The sequence below is a fragment of the Barbatula barbatula genome, assembly GCF_947034865.1.
Source record: "Barbatula barbatula genome assembly, chromosome: 12".
NCBI lineage: Eukaryota > Metazoa > Chordata > Actinopteri > Cypriniformes > Nemacheilidae > Barbatula > Barbatula barbatula.
In genome coordinates this window covers 23,369,760-23,395,086 of record NC_136775.1, presented here as the reverse complement: position 1 = coordinate 23,395,086, position 25,327 = coordinate 23,369,760, and the positions used below count along the sequence as shown (strand labels likewise).

Genomic DNA, 25,327 nt, shown 5'->3' with positions numbered 1-25,327 from the left:
AGTTGAAATCGAACAAAATCACAGTCTATCGTCAGTGTGAGACAGTCGTACCCTGCTATGTTATTGGTGGAAACGCTCTTGTTGAGGGACAGGGTGGAGCGTCCTTTACGGGAACCCAGTAGAGACTGTCTTAGTGTCTCTGACGGATAGATGGCTGAACTAGGCCTCTCCTTCAATATCGTGTCTGACAAAAGAAAAACAACAGGAATGAATGAACTTCGCTTCACATCACAAGCCGTGAACTGTGAACACACCCTAAGCAGCGATGCCCTTGAGTATGGTAGGGTGTCTTGCTCAAGGGCACCTCAGTTGGGCAAACCTGCAACTTTCAGGTAACAATTGGACTCTAACCATCCGGCCCCAACTGCGCCTTCTGTTATTAATACAGAAACAAACAAGTCTATAGTAAAGCACATTGAAGGGAACGGAGACATGCACTCACTTTTGCTGCGGAGCGCCACGTTTTGTAAAGATGCCGTGTTCCTGACCAGCGCCAGCCTCTGTTGCTACAATTGAAATATAAGGTCATTCACATTAGGCTCATTACTGAAGTATTCACATACATTTCCAAGATTTGAAAGTAAACACTCTTTAAATGCAAATGTGTCATATTTGATTTGGGGGCTGTTACTCGCCTGCACAAAGCTATTGTATGGCTTCAGAAGATTATAGGAGTGACCAGTAGTATGGCCGGTCTTATAGCGTTTTGTGAAGCGTGACAGATATGGTCATGATGAAGTGATAAAAAAGAGCTCAAACACAACACATAAAAAACTTGTCTAGTCATTATGATAGAACTACAACTGTTGCTAACCACAGCATAGATGCAAAGCAACAACAGAGCCATCAGAAAAGATCTGCTTAACATCTTCCAAAGATCAGTTTTACATCCAGTCTAAATCAAACACCTAAAAGACGTCTGTCTGTTTCTAACCGAAGCCGTTATTAGTTTATGAACCTAATGCACATCTGCCCCGTGAGTTACTGGTTGTGTTTGAAAAACAATGACCCTCTTACCTTCTGCTTCATTTTTGCGCAGTTGGCCAGTGAGTCACGGCAGCGGTTATGGATGGTCACATTGCAAGCTGGAAAACAATAGAACATGAACAAAAATGATCTCTTAAATAATATACCTTAAATGGTTACAAAAATGATAGAAAAACACAACAGGTGAATACTGTGGACATCCTAAAAAGACACGGTTTGTGCTGTCAAAGTTTTGTAGAGAAGAGGTCAGCTTTAACATGTGAACAAGCTAGTCTGTCTGAACGTCTGGTTGAGAGAAGAGATACAGACGCCATCATCTTTAACTGAGAATATATACGGACTCGGTCATTTCTATTCATCTGAGCTGATGTTACTGATCACTCATGTTTCTGCAGCAGACATTTACAGTATATATATATATATATATATGAGCAGTTCACTTCTGAAGACTCGAGCTATTGAACATTTCTTAATTGATGTTAATGGTTTAGATGATGTCAACTAAAAGTTTCTTTAAACCAGTTTATCAAGCATTTTTTTTCAGCATAGTACAAGTTCACATGAATGTCCTTTTATTTGAAATGTGCGATCGATCACGGCCGGTGTGAATGACTTGATTACATGATGCAAGCGATTAAAAGCACTAATATACGTTACATTTGCATTTTGGCAATAAGCAAACGCTTTAACACAAAGCAATGAATCAACAGGAAGGGATACATCATATGGAATAATACAGCTAATACCATTATATACCTATACATTCAGTTGCTTATAGCGTGCGTTTATGATGAGTGTGACAGATTGTGTGTTAATCTCTCTAATGCTCCAAGAAACCTCCATCCAGACTCAGATTATGGGTGTTACAGAAGAAGAGAGGATTCTGGGTAGCAGCTGTGCGCAAAAAGGAAGCCTTCTACAAAGGACCCCCCCCCACACACACGCTGTTTCATAACAATAGACACTCTGCACATTAAAGTCATGTTTTATCAGTGCTCACATCAGATGAAAAACTTTACTTTTACTGTGGGGTCATCATGGTACTGTAGGGTCAAACCAGAATGAAATATCTAAATAAGCAGAACCACATGAATTTAAACATCTCATTGTCTAATGTTTCATCCATCTTATTGGTTGATTTATGTTACAAGCCGTTCTGATGAAGTTCAGGGTGAGCAGAGCCCTTGACATGTGAACTCTGGAGAGGTCAACACGATTGTATGTCATCATGTGTCCGTTTAAAATACACTTGTCTCTTTATCTGGAACGACTTTTCCATTCGTGAAGTGCCCTTCAAAGTAGAGATCGACCGATATGGGGTTTTCTATAACCGATGCTTAGAGGTCAGGGTCAGGCGATGGCCGTTTTTTTTTGAAGTTTTCAGCTACGTTTGCATGCTAAAATGTCACACTAATAATAAGTGGATGCAAAATATTTCTAGTTCGATTTTTGTTCAGACATCAGACAGCAATTACTAAACATTCATGGTTAGTGTTTTAGTAGTGCCTTCACCTTCAATTCAGTCTCTTATTCCAATAATCCATAGACATTAAAATAATTACACTCGAATTTAAAAAAGAAGTGTAAAAGAACCAAAACTAGTTATGCAACGGATCGCAAAACTCACGGTTAGGATCATACTACAGATTTTGAGTCACAGATGGGATCACTACTAAAGCCAGTAATAAAACAAGAACAATTACAGAAATTGGCATAAATGAACAGCCCACAACATATCATTATAAATGAAGACAGTAACACTAGAAATGCAGTGTAAAAGAACACAATAATGCAGGAGTTAAACACAGATGAGAAGCAGACAGAAGTCTCTTTAACTGTGTGTTCAGACCGAGCGCGAATGAAGAGTCAAGCGCGAGTGATTTACATGTTAAGTCAATGCAAAGACGTGATAGACACGCTTGCGGCGCGAATAGCCCAAAAGGGGCGGCACGAATTGAGTTGAAAAATCTGAACTTTGGTGAAAATTCGCGCCGCGTTAACCAATCAGGAGCCTGCTCTAGTAGTGACGTAGACGACGTTAACCGTGTGGTGTAAAGACAGTGAAGATGTTGTGTGCGTGACTCACTGGGGCAGCTGAGGGCTTCTTTGGCAGTGATGCTCTTGTTGCAGGCGGAGCACAGTGTGGTCGCAGAAACACTGAGGGAAGTGAAGAGATGACCGTTACTGTAACGCGCCTCGCGCTCCTTCGTCTCTTTCTCTCTCGCCTTCATCCGCTCCTTCTCCTTGTTCTGCACAAACACAAGAAATAAAAACAGTTTCGTACTTCTTTACTTGTTTTAATGGGGTTTATGCACTCTCATTTTTCACTCGGCACTACAGCTGAGCATGGCTGTGTGCCTCTGTGATGAAGTCTTGAGCAAGTGCAAAAGTTCCCTTTGCTTTTTGGAATATTTGTGGATGTAACTTGAAACGGCTAGCCTGAAACGCTTCTCCCTTTTTATATCATTCTTTATTGTTTAGCTCATTTCCCTGTAAGACAGCCTGGCATGCAAGACATTTACATTTATTCATTTGACAGACGCTTTTATCCAAAGCGACTTACAAGTAGTTTTTTACAGTGGGACATTACTGCAGAGCGATCAGGGGTCACTTCAGTCGTGACCTGCTGACACTGAGACTCAAACCGCTCTAACCACTAGGACACAGCAAGAACGACACCTGTCATGTTCCAAATATTCTCCTCACATAAATCCAGACTTGGCATGCATGGATATATACATTTCTGTACCAAGAGGTCATGTTGTGATGTTTTAATCCTCTATTGGTCTCAGCCTTTCACGTGAATCGCAGTTCAGAGTTCACCAAACTTGAACTTCGCTACGCAGTGAAATATCTGTGGACGGGTTTGCGTTTCCAGTCCGACGCATTTGCATGTCTATGAATGGAAGTCAATGAAAATGAAACGTTGTGTCTGCGTGTGAGGAAATAACTTTCTGACCAGCAGTCAGCAGTAGTGAGTATTTGATGCAAAACATGAAAGCAGAAGAGCTAGTGACTGAGATACAAAACAAAGCAGAGTTTGCCTACCAGTTTCACACAAATCACGCTAACCACAGACAAATTAATGATATATCATCTATAGCGATGTATACAACAAGTGGAAAAGGCAAGAGAATAGCAACAAAAGGAGCAAAGGGGATTGCCAATGGTGCGTAAACCATCAGAAAGACCAAGGGCCCTATTTGAATGATCTATAGCGCACGGCGCAGGTGTACTCAGGGCGTGTCCAAATCCACTTCTGCTAGTTTAACAATGGGAAAACAGTCGGTGCGCTCAGGCTCATGGTCTAAACCATGTTCCGATGAATTCTAATGAATCGTGGGTGTGTTTTGGGCAAAACGTGCAGTAAAGAAATCTCAAACACTGCGGGAGGCATATGGAGCAGTCTCATGTACAGTGTGAATCCACATCACTCACACTGCGGTTGCTATTTGAGATCACCAGAACACTATGGGTTTGCGTGTACCACAACTGTGCTTTATTGTTGAGATTTTCTCAATATGCAATTTTGCATCTGATCCCGATAAGTTCCATAACTGTTATTCTCTGTTTAGTATCATTGTGTACTGATGCCCTGATGTGCTTCCCATTCTAAAATTCAATGCGAGGGAATTGGGGTAATGCATATTTGTGTTATATAGGCTGGATTTCCGCAAGCATGGAACGTGTAGGCCTACTGTAAGAGATCATCATGTGAATCTTTTGCTACTTCTAGTCTTCTCCACTACATGGAACTTTGTTTTTACAAAGACGATTATGTAGGGAGTCCCACGGACCGTTGGCTAAACCTTCTTGGAAACACTTCAGCAAGTTAAAAGTCGTCATCTGATTGGTTGATATTTACAGGAGACGTGCATGTCGCATTCTTGAACGGTCTGCCTGGAAACAACAACAAATAGTCTTCGAAGAATGAAGCTGTTGTGTTTACAACGGTTGCAATAAGAATTCATCACAATCTACTTAACACTGAATTCTTAAATGTGTGTGACATTCCTGATTCTCGTGGATTTGTCTGCGTATGGGTCTTTTACCTTACGTTTGTTTGGCCTATTATCTTAATTATTATAGTTTGCAGTTTTGGTTCGTTTGCCTAAAATTTATATTTACTCAATCTCTTTTTTCAATTTTCATTAGTTCACTAGAAAAATATTATATTATATTGAGACGTATAATCATAACTTGTGTCACAGCGGATTGTATTATGCGTGCGCTTGAGCACTTCATTGATATTTTAAAGGCTCATTATTATGGTTTTGTACAGCTCTGTAAATAAAGAACAACGTTAGCAATGTTAAATAAAATATATTTTTCATACATGAAGCCTAAATCATGATCTGAGCCAGTCCTAATGTTAATATCATAGTTTCTGTATTTCACTCACGTCGGGCCAACGGTCACACGGTGTTTAGTGCTGGTGTCATTTATACCAGGGGTTCTCATTGCCCAACAAGGACTGTTAAAAAGAATTCAGAAGCCCACCTTTCCAAAACATTAATGTATGAACACATACAGTCTGCTGTTTATCTTTTATGCCACAGTAGCAGACCTAGTCAAGTCAGCTATGTAGATGAAAACTGTTGTAATATCATAGAAAAGACTTAGCAGATCTGTTCCGTAACCATTTATTCCTGTAACAATAGCAGGACAGGTCAGACCAGACCAGACCAGACCGGCTGTTCTGTGTTCAAATATCTCTGCAGTTTTGTTGAATGATGCGCTAAAACCAACAAAACTGCTTTCTCCACATATAACACACTGTGTCTTTGGTACCTGCCATTATAAAACCAATTTTTATGTATTCTGTCGATGGCTGTGACAGAAGCAGTTTTTTACCATCACAGTGTTAATGAAAAAAAGACTTACTTGAATACTTACATGTTGAAGAAAATAAATAAGCACTGTATTCATTCAACATGGTGCCCATTATTATCATCAGTGATTAAATAACTCAGACTTTTAAAAACACAGTTTTAATGGATATCATCTAATTATCGTTAAAATCGCCAAAAACATCTAGATATTATTTTTTGTCCATATCGCCCACCCCTAGCGCAAATCCATCTGTGAAACGGCCACTACAGAATATAAAACATTTAAATAAACATCAGAAAATAATGAAAACTTAAATGATTAAAGTTAAATATTCAATAAAAAAAGCTCTTGTTGCAGTGACGACTTCAGTCAGTCGCGTATTAACCCTTACTGTCCTTTTCAAACATAAATTGACATTTAGATAATGCATCTTGACTCGACTTTAGTGTTTCAACATGTAAATTCATTAGACTTATTAAATCATTACAAAATAACAAAAGGTGTCAATTTAATAATTGAAATACAAATTTGGCGGCTTTCAACCACTGCCTATACGGCCCACCAGATGGCGCTCCGAGGCCCACCGGTTGAGAATCACGGTATACAGTTCTCTGAATAATAGCATTAGGTATAAGCAGTTTGCTTTATTATGCCTCTATGGGTCAACTACTCCAAATAAAATGCACCATATTCATGTTTTGCTACAGCTATGTTTTGAATTGTTTTATGTGCTCTTGCGTGAGGTTTATTTGGGCAGAGTGAGAGCATGAGATAAAGCCTAAAGCATGTCGACACTACAGAAATACCCGACACAAAAAGCTGGCTTGAATCGTTTTGTGGAACAATGCACGTCAGTTTCAAACATTCATCTCCTGTACAGGAAGTGCACAAACACAACTTCCTCTGAAGAGGTCAAATCAGGCGTCTGAGGTTAAAAAGGGAAAAGGGTGCAGCATTGCAAAATAAGACCGAAGAGGCTTCAGAGAGCAAGACATTTTACAGTCTTCTCACTGCAAATATAGTATGGCTCATAACATTGATCCAATTCACTTCAAGAGTGAGGGAATAGCTAGAACATCCTCTCAGCACACATCATGACTGTAATGTACTACAACAAACAGGGTGTGTGTTCAATCCCTGCACTGGGTATATAACATGCTTTCACTCAAAGTGCATTTCTGTAAGTCACGGATGCCCTGACTAGACAATCTGAGACAGATGCTGATGGAATTTGAATCCTGTCATCAGCTAATATTGATTTGAATAACACTTCCCAACACTCAGTCAATTAAACACTAAGGAACCTTTTAATTTAACAAAACAACCCAACTGTAGGGTTAAATGAATCCAGAGAATGTTCATAGTTGACAAAACCGTGGCTTAGAAACAACCCAACCCTTTGGGCTGAAAGAATCCAGCAGAGGTATATTTAGAACTTACTGGCTGGACAGTCTGTACAAAAGTATTTTAAACCTACACAGACCAAGAGAGAACTATACAGCAGTCATCCTCAATAGGTGGTCTGGATCCGGACCTTTGCTTCATTCCATCGGACCGCCAGACAGCCTAATAAACCATTTTAAACTTTTGACTATTTTGGTTGTTTAAATTGAGCCGCACGTCTTCACAACGGAGAATCATGTTGAGAGCTGTGACGGGAAAGCCGCAACATCAGCATCAGCTGTACGTACACCGGTCTCGCATCTCTCACGGAGGAGCTCAGGAAGCATAAGAGAGGAGCGACAACAGGGGAGCGCGAGAGAGGACCAGGCCTGGGGCCTCATTTATAAATGTTGCGTACGCACAAAAGGTGTACGCCGCTCTCTACGCAATAATTTGTCGGGAAAAAGTGCGGTCCATCACGCAAGCACTGACCCGGGCGTACGCACAAAAATGGGTGAAATGAGAAATGGCGACACCGTTCGGCAGATGGAAGAAACACGTGAAAGTGTGTGAAACTAGACCGTTGTGTAAAATAAATGGCAACACTGCCTCTCATAAATAACACGAAGACTTCACAGAGCAAGTCTTACAATTAACAGCCTACACGAACACCCGTTTGATCGATCTGCAGTGTAAAACAAACAAAATCAAACGAAAATTACAACAGAAAGAAAAATTAAATATGTTCTGCAAGATTCTTGGCATGTTATTCAATTCATCCTCATAAATAATATGGTAAACAGAACAAAATAATGTACAAAACTGATATTCTCGTCAATGTGTCCGTCTGGCGGAGCAGATATTGATTAAATTAGATAGACAGATAGATAGATAATTAGGGAGATATATAAATAGACAGATAGCTGTATTAATAGTCCACTGGGGAAAGTTGTTTTCATAGTAAAAATGTCTTCATCAGCTCTGGTGTCCCATTTCCCCCACCCGTGGCAAACACACTCTGGCGATGGAGCGCTAGACGCTTTTTTGCCTCGACTTTGATGTCCGACCATTTCTTTTTTATTTCGGCCACGGTCGAGGTTGTAAGGCTACAGCATTTATGGCGTCTGCAACCTTTTGCCACTCAAGCATTAGTAATGCCCACACTGTGCCCTCCAAACAACATTTTCCACCTCGCCAAAGATAACTTCTACTTCACATTCAGTGACGTTACGTTTTTTTGATTTCCTCTCTGTGTTTGCCATGATTTTGCAATCAAATAAATATTAACTTGTGGGCGTTTCACAGACTATTTATGGGCAACTATGGGCGTGACATGAAGCCGCAAAAGCTGCGCTACATTTAGAATTGATTGTGATTTATTAAGGGAAAACTGCGTAGGATGTGCGTGCGCATGGTTTTATAAATCTGAATATTTCTGTGCGTACGCTCGTCCTATGTTTCATCCGTACGCCACTTCTGACGCTAATCCTATGCAGTTTTATAAATGAGGCTCCAGGGCTTTACGTTGTGTTTGTGTGGCCGGCAGTTAGTGATGCGCGGATGGCGGTTAAATCCGCGGGCGCTGCGGATGATCCGCGGGTCGGGTGGGTCGGGTAATAAAAAATATATTCTGATTAATTGCGGGTGGGTCGCGGGTTGATGAGATCATTCGTTGAAAATACAATTATTTATAACAACATTTCTTTAAAATACGAATGTGTTTTAATAGCAGTTTCAACCAGGCAACTGGCAATTTTGCACTCATGTAAAAGAAATACGCGGGTGTCGACAGTGGAGGGGGGGTTCTTTTCTTAATGCAGAAATGGAGGCGAAACAGATCCCGGAGAAACTTTCAGTTTGATGAGTCCTCAGAGGAAAATGTGTTATTCTGGGACAAACAAGATCGCTTATTTCCACGACTGCGGCGCCTTGCTAGGAGAATATTGTGCATTCCTGCAACAAGCTGTGCAAGCGAACGCTCATTTAGTGCGGGTTTTAGAGGCGAGGCGGAATCGTCTGAATCCAGGCACAGTAGATGCTATTCTGTGTTTGCACAATGCAAAAGAAAAGGCCAAGCAGCTAATGCTGAATTGGCACCGTTTTGTTATCGGACTTTGTTCTGTTTTCTGGAAAGAAAAAAAGTTCTTTATTGTTACGTTGAATATCTGTTTTAGGAATGTTCCAGTATATTTCAATTTATTTGAGCCGTGTTTGTGTGGCCGAAGCCAAACTTTTTGTTATACAAATAAATGTTCATTTAAAAGCATTTTACGATTAGCGTATCATTTTAATATCGGATATTGACAGACTAGTTCTAACGTCACTGAATCTGATAACATCATGCTTAAAGAAAATAATTAGATGAATTAAAGTGACGATCGGTTGCGGGTCGGGTGCGGATATCTATATCATAGAAAATTATACGTGCGGGCGGATGGCGGGTGGATAATTGATTTGAAGCAGCGGATGCGGGTGACATTTTAGCTCATCCGCGCATCTCTACCGGCAGTACACTGTGAGGGAGCTGCCGGTATTTTAAGTTCGATTTATTGTTTTGTTTATTTAATTAAATGTTGTTTTACGTTGGCTGGTTCCTGCATGTAAACATTTGTGACCCTGTGAAAACACAGACAAACGTCTCATAATCAAATGTATTATTATAACAAGCATCAAAGATTCATTTCAAGCATTGATTCCACTAAGATTGTTGTATTATTCAGTCAATATTGAAGATATTGTTATATTTTCACAGAATATTCTGTGGGATGATTTTATGAAGGACTTTTCATAAGCAGGTTCACATTTTGTACTGACTGAAGTAGTTCTGGTCTGAAAGTGGAAAGGTGACAATGGCATGGAAAGGCTCATTTAGTTTGTAACTCGGTTTTCTGTTTATGATTTTTATTGTTACTTTACATTTGCTGTTTGCATGTTGTCTGTAGTTTATTTTCAAATATGAATTATGAGACGTCTTTTAAGACATCATTCCTCTAAAGCCACAGAGACTATACATACATCAAAATATTAAATCAATGGCCTGATACAAGATCTTATCTTTTATATAGTATATCCATCTGGGCTAAAATGGTTAAATGTTTATTTATTTTAAAAACATTGTCCAGACCTCTGTTTGGAAGAGAATATAAAGTGTGTCCTGAGAATCAAACCCTTCCACACAATACTCGAACCACCCAGTCACAGGAAAACAGGTTTTGTTTATTTAAAGAGTTATATGAGATTGTTTTGACTTTACAAAGGATGTATTAAGCGTTTTGACTTGAAAAGACATTTGGATTTGCTGGCTGTGTGTATAAAACATTTACTCTAATATGAGATCGTGCAGCCAGATGACTGAGGACAAGCTGAACTGAACACTTGACCGTTTCATTTCATTATGGTGTCCGTCCTAAATCCTTGATATTCATCCTCATAAATAATATGGTAAACAGAACAAAATCCTTATATTATTATTACTTCATTCCACGGTGTCCGTCAAGGATTTAGAAAATGTTGAACTTGAATACGTTTTATTAATACATAGCTACTGTCCTTTTCAAACCTTACATTGTGGTTCATAAATCCTTATTATTAGTCATCATTTATATATGTCACTGGGTTTTGCAAATATCTAATCAATAGAAAGTGCTGGTCAACCTCTGTAATCGCTAAAACTTAAAAAACTCAATCTTATCTTCATATACTGTGGTGGGCTAACTGAGACCTGCATTGCATTGCAACTGCACTTATGCATTGTTGTTCTTTTCTTGCACAAATTGCTTTATTGTTTTCCCTACTTTGAAAGTTGCTTCGGACAATTGGATAAATGTAACTGTAAAAAGTGTTTTTTTTTTAAGATCATATGGTTATACTAAAACAAATCATTTTACACATTGTTGAAAATGATAAATGAGCTTTCCCTCACTTTCACCTGGTTTGGTCTCTGTTCTAGCGGAACAAAGACTTTGATTGTATGCGTGTTGACACAGCTGCGCACACATCAGTGGCAGAGATGCAGCTCAGAGCACAGTTTCACTTCATCCTGCTCCGACACACCTGTCTGTCATTCTCAAGTGATCCTGAACATGTGCTTGAGTTCATCCAGGCGTGTCTGATTACAGTTGGACCTAAAGTCTGACGGACACTGGATCTCCAGAAGCAGGGTTCATGACCTCTGGTTTAGAGTTGACATCATTGTGCTGAATTTCTTTCTGTGTGTTCGTTTCTTTTCAACATCTTAACGTGCTGTAATTCAGCAGTCATTCAATGTCTCGCTGGCCCCAACACACAACAATCCCACAAGTCTCCAGTTACACAAGTGTCATTGTGAAGGGTCTGTGTTGCTATTACAACCAATAATGACTTTTATATTGTTATTACTTTGTAATTCTGTACATAAGTACTTCGCTTTGGCTGTTGTGTTGTGAAGAACTAGACCATGCAGAAGAAGGAGCAAAAACTCAGCATGTGAAGGGTGGGAACATTATCTCTGTAAATTGGTTCTGAGATCGAATACTACTTCTAGCTCAAGTCAATAAATAAAGAGTCTAGCATGAGTAGTAGTCCATTCTGAGTGCTTAAACTGCCCTCACTTGAGACCATTTACACCACCAGATGTAATAGAAGTCTGCTCTCACCCCGGCAACCACCTCTGTTGCCCTCCTGTAGACGTTATCGGTCTCTCAAGACCCTCAAACAGTTTTCACCCATGTTCAATTATTGACATAAACACCATGGAATATAGAAGACGAAATCCCTCATAATAAACTTTACAGTTTCTGAAATATATGCCTAATATATACAGACAACTACACATCAAGCACGATCGAGGAACATCTCTATTTGGAGCATCCCTGGAAAGCGGCCTTTAATCAGTCTCTTTTGAAGGATGAGTGAAGTGTATTCTTCAGTAACCCATAATCCTTTGCACGAGTGTTTCTCAATTATAGTCCTCACACCCCCCTCCCAGTATGTATTATAAAGGGAGACATCTACAAAATTCTGGGAGAGGGGGTGTGAGGACCGGTATTGAGAAACACTGGTGCAAAGAATGTTCTTTTGTGATCCTCTGATTTAGGCATATATGAAAACACCAATCGGACTCGGATCCGGGGAAGAAATTGGTTTGAGATCACCTCAATGAGGTGGTTTTGAACGGTTTTAAAAAGATCTGTGTGTTTTGTAAATATAGTTGGACAGACGTGTGCGTTACAGATCAACTGTCAACATCATGCTCAAATTGATATTAGGACAGTTACAAAGAAGTCTCTGGATGAACGCTGCCAGAATTCTGACCATGAGCACAGACTCTGAGGTCATAACCTCACTGGAGAGACGGGCAGGCGCAGACAGATGACAGACAGACAGACTGTGGCCTCACGCCATACTAGTGGAAATAAAATGAAAATTGTAACCATTACTTTTTCACATTTAATTCTTCTGTGCTTTGGCAGTGTACAGACGCTGAAGTTGAATCATAATGTGCAGTAAAAGGGGTTCAGTGAATAAGAGGGTTAGTGTTATGACACATTCATGGCACGCTGGACTGCTCTAATAACATGTGACCTGTTCCTCCTGTCTCGGTTCTGTGCCTGAGGCTCAGAGTACAATTCAGTCTCTATCCTCGCAGTACTAATGGAGTCAAGTGTGTACTGTCCCATGCCCTCACCAAACACAAAATACACACAATACAGTCTGTAGAAACAAAGATGGATGGACAGGGATATGTGCAGGACATCTGCTCACAGTGGCTCAATTCAATGTCTTTGAAGCGACGAGAATACTTTAAGTGTGAAAAACAAACCAAAATAACAAATTCATTTGATATATTTAGCTGTCAGCGCACAAACCCAATGCGCATGCGTCAAGTGCTCTCGTGAATGTGCACCATAGACTGACAAGACAGGGGAGAATATATCCAATATATCAAGTCCTTGTTTGTTTTTCGCACAAGTATTCTCGTCGCTTCAAAAGAAAGGTCATGATGCACAGAGGGACCGATTTAAGGATGTCTTTAGTACTTTTCTGGACCTTGACAGCAACTATAACCTTGATGTCTATGAAGAGTACTTGAAATCTCTCGGATGTCCCTAAAATATGTTTATTTGTGATCCGAAGACGCCGGGAAGTATTAAAACATGTTAAAGGTCTTGTGGGCGAGTAAACAATACGACAATTTTGATTTAAGGTGAACTTTGCCTTTAAATGCGTGAAAATCTTTTTTTAATCCATCCAACAGATACCAAAGTGTAAACTAATTGTTATTCGCTCGACCTTTTTATAGTTCACAATTTTGTGATGCTAATTATTGCTGTAATGTTTATTTCCATGTAGCATCATAGACATCGGTGTCACATCTGGTGAAGTGAGGTAAGTGATGTTCAGTATTTGACTGGGTGTCCCTTGCCAAGCGTCTGGTGTAGGGCTGCACGTTAAATCATCATTAAATCGATGTGTCTATCACGATTGTGAAATGGTAAAGTCTGAGATGATGTTTTCTGCGCAGGTTGTTCGTGAAGCACAGCTCTGCTTTCTGTGGAAAATGCCACACGGCATGACGCAAATCCCACCTGGATCTGAAATGAGAACGACAGACGACTCATTCGCGTGATTCGGATAAGACTCCGATTGTCCCAAGCCAGAAACTTTTATTCGTTCACTTTCAGCTTAACAACATGGCAGCACAGCAACATTACATACTGCATGAAATGTCCTTTTAATGACATTGTGCAAGTCACTATTCTGTTTGTCCAATACAGCAGCAGGAAACACCCCAGTGAGCACACAACGGTTTCAGCAACAATTAACTTGAACTTCATGTATACAAAATGGCATTGTTCATATAAATGTTTAAAAACAACGAGCTTTATTAATAAAATTGTGTTTCAATTAGCATATACTGGTGTTTTGCTTTTGGTGCTGTGACAACACTATTACTGATAGTACTTATAATTAAGGAGCAGTGAAATAATCCCAATGACACCACACGGGAGTTTGTGCCGGTGTTTGGTCACTCACAGTCGGTCAGAACCCTCCATTCCTACTCCTGTGACACACATACACACCGCAGGTGACCAAACACCACAGTTGACAAGATAGCAAATGTTTTAAGCCATACTAGAGGACTTTCAGTTGTATTAAATAACAGTATGTGACAGTTCAGAAGCTTAATGGATCTAAACAGACAAACGAAGCTCTGACATAACAGAGGACACTTACAGCTGAGGAAACTAGAGACGTCCTGCGAGAATAAACCAGTGAACAATAACTCTATTGGAAGTGAAGGTCAGCAGGTTCTGCGAGTGGGATGAGTGTTATCAGTAGATCTCAGGTGGAGGGTAATGTTTGGGAAAGGGAAATATAATCCATTTCAATTTTTCTTGTTAAAGCGGCCATAACTCAGACAGTTTCTGTAGATCTCATGTTAATCTTGAGTACAGAATAGTATCGCACCCTTCAAATATAGTCTTTAGTTTGATCACATTTATAAAGACAGATACTGCTGTACCATTATTTCTGAAAACATGCGACGTGCAATAACCGGCATCATGATACAATAAATGTTTCACATTCGTGTAGAACTCTCGCTGCATATCACTTAGTAAAAAAATATGAACAAGGCTAAGGGGCATTTAAGCTTGCGCTGTGCAGACTGGCCTGACTTTATAACTGTGGAGTTCGCGCTGTATAAAGAGGGCGCACAATTTGCCCAGACCCGCCTGACTGCGCATCCCGCGTTGTATAAAGAAGATGCATGTCTGCGCAGCTCTGATGATTGCTTCATATCGTTCCTAGTGAGCAGGATCTGTACTGCGAACTGTGGACCCAAGCCCCGCCCCCTGCCTTTATGGTGGATGCTTGGGCGTGCCGCATGCTTTTCTGGGAAAGTTGTCCAATAAGGGACTAAGAAAAGTTGTTACGTAATAGGGCTGCAACAAACAATTATTTGACAATCGATTAATCTGACGAATATTATAAGGATTATTAGACTAGAGGTCTTCTCGGGTCCAAAGATCTTTACCCGACCCGAAATGACCCGAATCACTTTTACTCAACCCGACATGCCAATTTAGTCCGACCCATCGTATATTTTTTTTCAAACCCGACTAGACCTAAATGTAAACGTTATTAATGGAAATGAAATTGATATGGCAATGGAAACGTTGATCCTCTTGTTTTGCTCTGGCAAATTGCGCAAACTCAGGCTAAATAGCAAAACAGCATAAAGACACAGCTTAATCCAGTTTCCTGATTAATCCCCTGCACAGATCTGTTTTTTTCGCAAGAGGAGAGTTGGTAACTACACGCGCACACACGAGCGATGCGCTGTTATTGTACAGGATAGTTTGGGTCTTCCTCGGGTCAATTCAGCAAAAAACATTTTCACTTTATATTTCCCGAGACCCGAAGAACCTAATAATAGACCCGACCCGTGTCTGAAGCTCCCGTGAATCTTTTAGACCTCGGGTTTTCGGATCTAAGTGGACCCGTGAAGACCTCTTTATTAGACTAATCAACCAATAATATCGCAGATTAATAATATGGTTGATCGGTTATTCTGTTTTTGCAGTTCATTAAAATGTTGTGTTTGAGCCATTTTAACTAATAAATAAAACAAGGACAATATTTCAGCCTTTGAAAATAGCTATTTAGTGAACGTCAAGCCAGCTGAATGGAGAAATTTCCTTCAGGTTTCTGTCTTCCATCATCAATAGTCAAACTGCTGCTACTGTGTTTTAAATAAGGCAGGGCATTGACACATGACAGTTTGATTTCTAAGTTTGCAATTTTTTCCAAAATCCTGTTTGATTTAATATCAATACAATGTCTTATATATTAAGTAGGTTCTTAGGGTACATACGGATTAGCACTGGAAGACAAGTGTCTGATAAATGCATAAATGAAAAAGGTTTTTTTCTTAAGGACAATCTCAACTAATGATGTAAAAACTATACAGGGAACAAAGTCTGTACATCACCATACCATTTAACGTTAAAATGACTAATGATTCTAAAGACTGATCAATAACATGACTTATTTGAGATAAATATAAGCTACCCCAGCTGGAAAAAACAAACCCCAAACTCCTCAGTATTTCAATAGAAACCATTCATTAAAATCGTTACAAAACTCCATTTGGTAGTGTGTTTTGTCCAGCTTCCACAACCAAATCTCTACAGATGAAGCAGAATGCAGAATGGTCTTCAATGAACCGAAGAGAGCCCACGTCACTCCTCTCTTCATTAAGTTACACTCACTCCCTATAGTTGCTTGCATCATATTAAAGACTCGGCTCCTGGCCTACAAGACCACCACTGGTTCTGCACCCCCATATCTTCACTCACTAATACAGACTTATGTATCCTCTAGATCCCTACGCTCTGCTAACAAACGTCTTGTTGTGCCATCTCAAAAAGGAAAAAAAATCATTTGTGGAATGATCTGCCCGCTGCTACATCCCTGTTGAGAAAACCAACATATGCCGGGTTAGGTATGTTCTGATGCTGGTTTGACAAGCTTAAACCAGCTAAGGACCAGCACATGACCATCTTAAACCAGCATCAAAACATAAAAACCCAGTTTATGCTTCACATTTACATTTGGCAGATGCTTTTATCCAAAGCGACTCACATAGCATTATTCTATACATTTATACACAGGTATCTGCAATCCCCTGGGATCCAACACACAACCTTGCGTTGTTAACACAATGCTCTTTCCACTGAGATACAGGAAAGCTTATGCTGTTCTTTTCAACAGGGAAGATCAGCAGATTCTGTAGCCATCTTTAAAGGGGTCATATGATGCGAATACATGTTGATCTGTGTCTTAGATGGGCAACGTATAACACACCAATGTATTAGACTGATTAAAGTGTCGGAACAAAAGATGCATTCTAACTAAAAGACAATGCTTGTCTGAACACCTTGTGTAACCACAGCCCCACAAATCTACGTTGGTTTGTGGTGGTATGATTGGACTTAGACCGCACAAATGTTTATGCAAGTAAGGTGGACATACCTGTCAGTACAATTGAAGAGGAACCTAATGTTCTGAATATGGTAAGAGTGGGGCTCTGGACTCATTTTTCCCACTGGTCACACTGGTGCGACTCACTTTCCCAGTTGGTCGCACTCATTTTTTTAAAGTATATTATGGTATGGTCAAGGTCTATATGATTACTTCTTTCAAGTTCTATATTGGCCTATGAAATGATCTGACACAAATCTAACCTGTCACTCTTCACAATCCTCCTTTGTTGCTGTAATTTTGCAACTGGCCTCAGTAAGTAACTCAGGACTAATATTATATACTGCATGTCCTTTACTACACATTGTCCTAAATAAACATTAAAAACAAAATCTTACTAATCTGACAGTCTTGTTTAAATGGTCTAAGCACGCTTGTGTTCTGATGTGTTTTGAGTGACTGATTTGATGGGTTCAGACAGTGAGTCTTATGATGAGTCAAATAATACGGAGGAGATCGGGAGCTTAAAGGGATGACCGGCAGGACTGTTGACGATAGAGGACTGGGCACGGACACATGTTTAGTTTTGTTTATGTTTCGTATGGCCGTCAGTGGTCCGTGAGGGAGCTGCCGGCATTTTACTTCCGTGTTTATTGTTTATTTGATTAAATTAAAGTTGTTAAATGTTCATCGGTTCCCGCCTCCTTCATTCCCGTCGATGGATCTTGTTACATAAACATTTTGAATTTTTTTGGATCACTGTTAATAATTGTGTTTGTTTTATTAATGTGTCAGATCTGTGGATCTGTAGTCTGTTATACTGCGACTGCAATGCATGCTGGGTATCAATATAGTAGAAAACTTATTCATGACTCCCAGCATGCATTGCAGTTGATCCGTGTATCTGAATTATTTTGATGATTGTCGCCATTGATGAATGTTTATGTCAGTGTGTGTGTCAGTGTAATATGTTAGTTTACTTGTGCATTGACTAGCCAGAGCACTCAGACCATCATTAATTGATTAATAATGTTTAAAACGATTACAATTTATTACAGCCTGACAATTTCCATGAGAATAAAACCAACTTTTACAAAAAGCATCTCTGTCTTTCTCAGCGCACAAGGGTTTTTAATTCATTATTACACGACCTTAACCAATAGATTGAACAAAAGTCAAGAATCCAAGAGCCCAACTAAGGCAAACATTGATCACAATAATGGTGATTATTGCGAGTACAAAACTGATATTGATATTTTCATTATTTTAATGTTTGCTTTGCAATCAACTCAATTTATTTCAAAGAGACTCGTTTAATTTATTGCCATGTGAAAACAAAATCGTCTGATATACTCCAGATTTCAACCAGTTTTTACATTATACAAAGGACCCCTGTACATCAACTTCAGAAAATGTCATAAAGGGCCAATAAAGGGACGTCAACGTTGCAAAATGCAGAAGAGACGTCTTTTGGACAAATGTTTAGTCAGGGGGAAAGTACAATACTTACTTTGTGGAATTTTTTACCCAACTAAAATATTTTTAAACTAATATCAATCTGAGTAAATAATACAGTGTGTGTATATGCCATGGTATATTTAATGCACTTAATAAGCTTGGTGCCGATTTTATCGTTTCCACCAAACATTTGACATATTCTTGAAGATTTCTAGAAGTCTCGTTTCAGACCGACCCTTTATCTACTCTTTTCTATCCTTAAAAAACATTGGCTCTGTATACTGTAGTAGGTTATATGAAACCAGTTTACTGTCCTTATGCTGTTCCAATTGCTTCCCTCATGAAAAAAATTCAATTTAAAGTGATTGATAAAAAGATTCTTCATTAATGTCTCATTGGGTATAGATAAAAACTTTAGGCATCATGCCTTCTCTTTTCTTAAGCAAAACATGTTGTTCTTATATTGACGTGACATTTTTAGACTGTTACGGTAAAGAGATGTTGAAAGAAGGCTTTTGAAATACATGTTTTGTCAGAGCTAAAATCTGTTGCAGCAAGTTTTTTTCAATCATGTTTGGCATCATAGAAAGAAAGATATTCTAAGACAGGATGCAGAAGGGCTGTTAACCAGTCTGCCTGAAGAATGTCTTCAAGCCGATACCGAAGGCTCCAGATCTGCAGAGGTCTTATCAAAAACGATGCTATACATAAGTTTCCTTGTCCACATACCGGATACCTTCTTTGCACAAGCTGTTTCAATACTACAGATGTTTCATAGCTCTATTGTTTCCTAGCCTGTCCAGTTAAAGATTTGATCAGTAGTCAATGGATCATGGTCAAAGAAATAACGGTGATAACTGACCATTCGTTCCTCCAAAGGATTCACGCCGTTTTTCTGCAGGAGATCCAGGGAACAACAAAGACAGAAATGTACATCAGCATCAAGTCTCTCCACAGTTGAATGATGCTGTGCACACGTGTTATCATTGTATGGAGAATCGTTCACTGCCTGCTTGACTCTAACCATAATGTAGAGAACAACGGTTAAAGGATAAACCAACAGCGCACTGACACCTGGAAGCCCCAATTCCACACCAGCAAGAGGCGCAACTCCCGGAGGAAATGCGAACACCTTCCACATGATGTTCTGCTGGGCTCACTGATCACTGCATTGGTGCTTCATTCTCTCTTGTCTTTCTGATGGTATACTGGATAGATCTGCTGATGTACCTGTTATCTCTGTCCATGTAAATGGATGCAAATTTAAAAGGACATCAGGCACCACACACAAGGTCAAAACACAATCTGTTCACTGGCCGAGCGTTTGGTCAGGTGAGGTGAAAACGCGTTTAATGTGGACATCTGGTCTATTATACTCGTGTAAAAACAAACGACTTTAACCACATAAACGCGCCAAGAGGACATTTTTACAGTGTAAACTAAAATGCAAAGCTCGTCTATGCAAAATCCACAGACTGTATCGAGATCATCAGACAAAACTACTACTGAACAAAGAATATACACTGAACTCGACACGGATGGGAGTCAAACGGGGATTTAGTATATAAAGCAGCACGAGCAGGTGGAGGTGATGCAGCAGTGCAGTTTAATGGCTGCAGTCTTTGTATCTCCCTCCCCCACACAATCTGCACAACACACACACACAACCGCACAATAGACTACAGCACACAACACACACTCGTCTGTGATACACAAACACACGCGTGACGTTACGCGTTTCATTTCAATGTTGTGCGTGAACCCGAATAACAAAGACGCCGGGCGACGTCGAACTTATCAGACCGCGAGACCGAATCTAACGGGTCCGGAGCGCTTCATCAGATCGGGTCTATACGCGAGATGCTGCAGTATTATTATTATTATTATATCAGGGTGTCCGCTTCAAGGTTCAACATGGAGCGCTCAGAACTCACCTTTATGTCTTTCATTTTATCTTGCCGTGTTTTCGGTAACGGGTCCGATGAACGGGACATGCCGAGAAAATGAAATCAACTCCGCCAACAGTTGAACGTCCACTTGTGTCGAGCGTATCCAGAGAAAAGCGTCCGGTGACCGCCACACGAGCATCAAACACGCGTTTATATCAACCTCCGGAGAACAGACGCTTAATAACGCGTGTTTTCTACAGGAAACTCAGCAGCCCTCATCAGCGTGATGGTGACCCCGGGCAGACTTTTAGCCAACAGGAGACGAGTATTTCTATGACTGACAGCCGCTCGACCTATCAGCGTGAGGAATCAGCCCACCGCAGCTGCTTCAGTGCAGACGATACAGCAGGACGCGCCACATGGTGTGTGCATATTAGCATGGTGTGCGCGTGCGCGTGTGCGCGTGTCAAAGGGAAGTGAATAGAAATCCTCACTTGCTCCTTTACATCATTCTGAACAAATATGCACATGAAACCTGTATCTGTGATTATTGAGGAATTTGCCACTTAAATCATCTCATAACAGAAACCTGTTTTCACTCGTTTACACTCAGAGTAATAAACAGATATCTATTAAATCATCTTATAACAGAAACCTGTTTTCACTCGTTTACACTCAGAGTAATAAACAGATATCTATTAAATCATCTCATAACAGAAACCTGTTTTCACTTGTTCACACTCAGAGTAATAAACAGATATCTATTAAATCATCTTATAACAGAAACCTGTTTTCACTTGTTCACACTCAGAGTAATAAACAGATATCTATTAAATCATCTCATAACAGAAACCTGTTTTCACTCGTTTACACTCAGAGTAATAAACAGATATCTATTAAATCATCTTATAACAGAAACCTGTTTTCACTCGTTTACACTCAGAGTAATAAACAGATATCTATTAAATCATCTTATAACAGAAACCTGTTTTCACTCGTTTACACTCAGAGTAATAAACAGATATCTATTAAATCATCTCATAACAGAAACCTGTTTTCACTTGTTCACACTCAGAGTAATAAACAGATATCTATTAAATCATCTTATAACAGAAACCTGTTTTCACTTGTTCACACTCAGAGTAATAAACAGATATCTATTAAATCATCTTATAACAGAAACCTGTTTTCACTCGTTTACACTCAGAGTAATAAACAGATATCTATTAAATCATCTTATAACAGAAACCTGTTTTCACTTGTTCACACTCAGAGTAATAAACAGATATCTATTAAATCATCTCATAACAGAAACCTGTTTTCACTTGTTCACACTCAGAGTAATAAACAGATATCTATTAAATCATCTTATAACAGAAACCTGTTTTCACTTGTTCACACTCAGAGTAATAAACAGATATCTATTAAATCATCTCATAACAGAAACCTGTTTTCACTTGTTCACACTCAGAGTAATAAACAGATATCTATTAAATCATCTTATAACAGAAACCTGTTTTCACTCGTTTACACTCAGAGTAATAAACAGATATCTATTAAATCATCTCATAACAGAAACCTGTTTTCACTTGTTCACACTCAGAGTAATAAACAGATATCTATTAAATCATCTTATAACAGAAACCTGTTTTCACTTGTTCACACTCAGAGTAATAAACAGATATCTATTAAATCATCTTATAACAGAAACCTGTTTTCACTTGTTCACACTCAGAGTAATAAACAGATATCTATTAAATCATCTCATAACAGAAACCTGTTTTCACTTGTTCACACTCAGAGTAATAAACAGATATCTATTAAATCATCTCATAACAGAAACCTGTTTTCACTTGTTCACACTCAGAGTAATAAACAGATATCTATTAAATCATCTCATAACAGAAACCTGTTTTCACTTGTTCACACTCAGAGTAATAAACAGATATCTATTAAATCATCTTATAACAGAAACCTGTTTTCACTTGTTCACACTCAGAGTAATAAACAGATATCTATTAAATCATCTCATAACAGAAACCTGTTTTCACTCGTTTACACTCAGAGTAATAAACAGATATCTATTAAATCATCTTATAACAGAAACCTGTTTTCACTCGTTTACACTCAGAGTAATAAACAGATATCTATTAAATCATCTCATAACAGAAACCTGTTTTCACTTGTTCACACTCAGAGTAATAAACAGATATCTATTAAATCATCTTATAACAGAAACCTGTTTTCACTTGTTTACACTCAGAGTAATAAACAGATATCTATTAAATCATCTTATAACAGAAACCTGTTTTCACTTGTTTACACTCAGAGTAATAAACAGATATCTATTAAATCATCTCATAACAGAAACCTGTTTTCACTTGTTTACACTCAGAGTAATAAACAGATATCTATTAAATCATCTTATAACAGAAACCTGTTTTCACTTGTTCACACTCAGAGTAATAAACAGATATCTATTAAATCATCTCATAACAGAAACCTGTTTTCACTCGTTTACACTCAGAGTAATAAACAGATATCTATTAAATCATCTCATAACAGAAACCTGTTTTCACTTGTTCACACTCAGAGTAATAAACAGATATCTATTAAATCATCTTATAACAGAAACCTGTTTTCACTCGTTTACACTCAGAGTAATAAACAGATATCTATTAAATCATCTTATAACAGAAACCTGTTTTCACTTGTTTACACTCAGAGTAATAAACAGATATCTATTAAATCATCTTATAACAGAAACCTGTTTTCACTTGTTTACACTCAGAGTAATAAACAGATATCTATTAAATCATCTCATAACAGAAACCTGTTTTCACTTGTTCACACTCAGAGTAATAAACAGATATCTATTAAATCATCTTATAACAGAAACCTGTTTTCACTTGTTTACACTCAGAGTAATAAACAGATATCTATTAAATCATCTTATAACAGAAACCTGTTTTCACTTGTTTACACTCAGAGTAATAAACAGATATCTATTAAATCATCTTATAACAGAAACCTGTTTTCACTTGTTTACACTCAGAGTAATAAACAGATATCTATTAAATCATCTCATAACAGAAACCTGTTTTCACTTGTTCACACTCAGAGTAATAAACAGATATCTATTAAATCATCTCATAACAGAAACCTGTTTTCACTTGTTCACACTCAGAGTAATAAACAGATATCTATTAAATCATCTTATAACAGAAACCTGTTTTCACTTGTTTACACTCAGAGTAATAAACAGATATCTATTAAATCATCTTATAACAGAAACCTGTTTTCACTTGTTCACACTCAGAGTAATAAACAGATATCTATTAAATCATCTCATAACAGAAACCTGTTTTCACTCGTTTACACTCAGAGTAATAAACAGATATCTATTAAATCATCTTATAACAGAAACCTGTTTTCACTCGTTTACACTCAGAGTAATAAACAGATATCTATTAAATCATCTTATAACAGAAACCTGTTTTCACTCGTTTACACTCAGAGTAATAAACAGATATCTATTAAATCATCTCATAACAGAAACCTGTTTTCACTTGTTCACACTCAGAGTAATAAACAGATATCTATTAAATCATCTTATAACAGAAACCTGTTTTCACTTGTTCACACTCAGAGTAATAAACAGATATCTATTAAATCATCTTATAACAGAAACCTGTTTTCACTCGTTTACACTCAGAGTAATAAACAGATATCTATTAAATCATCTTATAACAGAAACCTGTTTTCACTTGTTCACACTCAGAGTAATAAACAGATATCTATTAAATCATCTCATAACAGAAACCTGTTTTCACTTGTTCACACTCAGAGTAATAAACAGATATCTATTAAATCATCTTATAACAGAAACCTGTTTTCACTTGTTCACACTCAGAGTAATAAACAGATATCTATTAAATCATCTCATAACAGAAACCTGTTTTCACTTGTTCACACTCAGAGTAATAAACAGATATCTATTAAATCATCTTATAACAGAAACCTGTTTTCACTCGTTTACACTCAGAGTAATAAACAGATATCTATTAAATCATCTCATAACAGAAACCTGTTTTCACTTGTTCACACTCAGAGTAATAAACAGATATCTATTAAATCATCTTATAACAGAAACCTGTTTTCACTTGTTCACACTCAGAGTAATAAACAGATATCTATTAAATCATCTTATAACAGAAACCTGTTTTCACTTGTTCACACTCAGAGTAATAAACAGATATCTATTAAATCATCTCATAACAGAAACCTGTTTTCACTTGTTCACACTCAGAGTAATAAACAGATATCTATTAAATCATCTCATAACAGAAACCTGTTTTCACTTGTTCACACTCAGAGTAATAAACAGATATCTATTAAATCATCTCATAACAGAAACCTGTTTTCACTTGTTCACACTCAGAGTAATAAACAGATATCTATTAAATCATCTTATAACAGAAACCTGTTTTCACTTGTTCACACTCAGAGTAATAAACAGATATCTATTAAATCATCTCATAACAGAAACCTGTTTTCACTCGTTTACACTCAGAGTAATAAACAGATATCTATTAAATCATCTTATAACAGAAACCTGTTTTCACTCGTTTACACTCAGAGTAATAAACAGATATCTATTAAATCATCTCATAACAGAAACCTGTTTTCACTTGTTCACACTCAGAGTAATAAACAGATATCTATTAAATCATCTTATAACAGAAACCTGTTTTCACTTGTTTACACTCAGAGTAATAAACAGATATCTATTAAATCATCTTATAACAGAA

General features: G+C 38.2%; 1 protein-coding gene across 2 annotated transcripts in view; it reads right to left on the bottom strand.

Annotated features, from left to right (window-relative positions):
- Positions 1 to 20,832, bottom strand: part of arhgef2b (rho/rac guanine nucleotide exchange factor (GEF) 2b) — a 33,165-nt gene extending 12,333 nt beyond the window's left edge. Inside the window, exons 1-5 of one of the 2 annotated variants that reach the window (XM_079469075.1) lie at positions 20,562 to 20,832; positions 3,074 to 3,236; positions 1,018 to 1,085; positions 443 to 506; positions 52 to 184 (exon numbers count right to left, since the gene is read on the bottom strand). In XM_079469075.1, the coding sequence (XP_079325201.1) occupies positions 52 to 184; positions 443 to 506; positions 1,018 to 1,085; positions 3,074 to 3,236; positions 20,562 to 20,621 (488 nt within the window). In that variant the 5' untranslated portion in view covers positions 20,622 to 20,832. The remainder of the gene's footprint in view (positions 1 to 51; positions 185 to 442; positions 507 to 1,017; positions 1,086 to 3,073; positions 3,237 to 20,561) is intronic. The other variant, XM_079469074.1, reaches the window with a different exon arrangement.
- Positions 20,833 to 25,327: the final 4,495 nt, after the last annotated feature.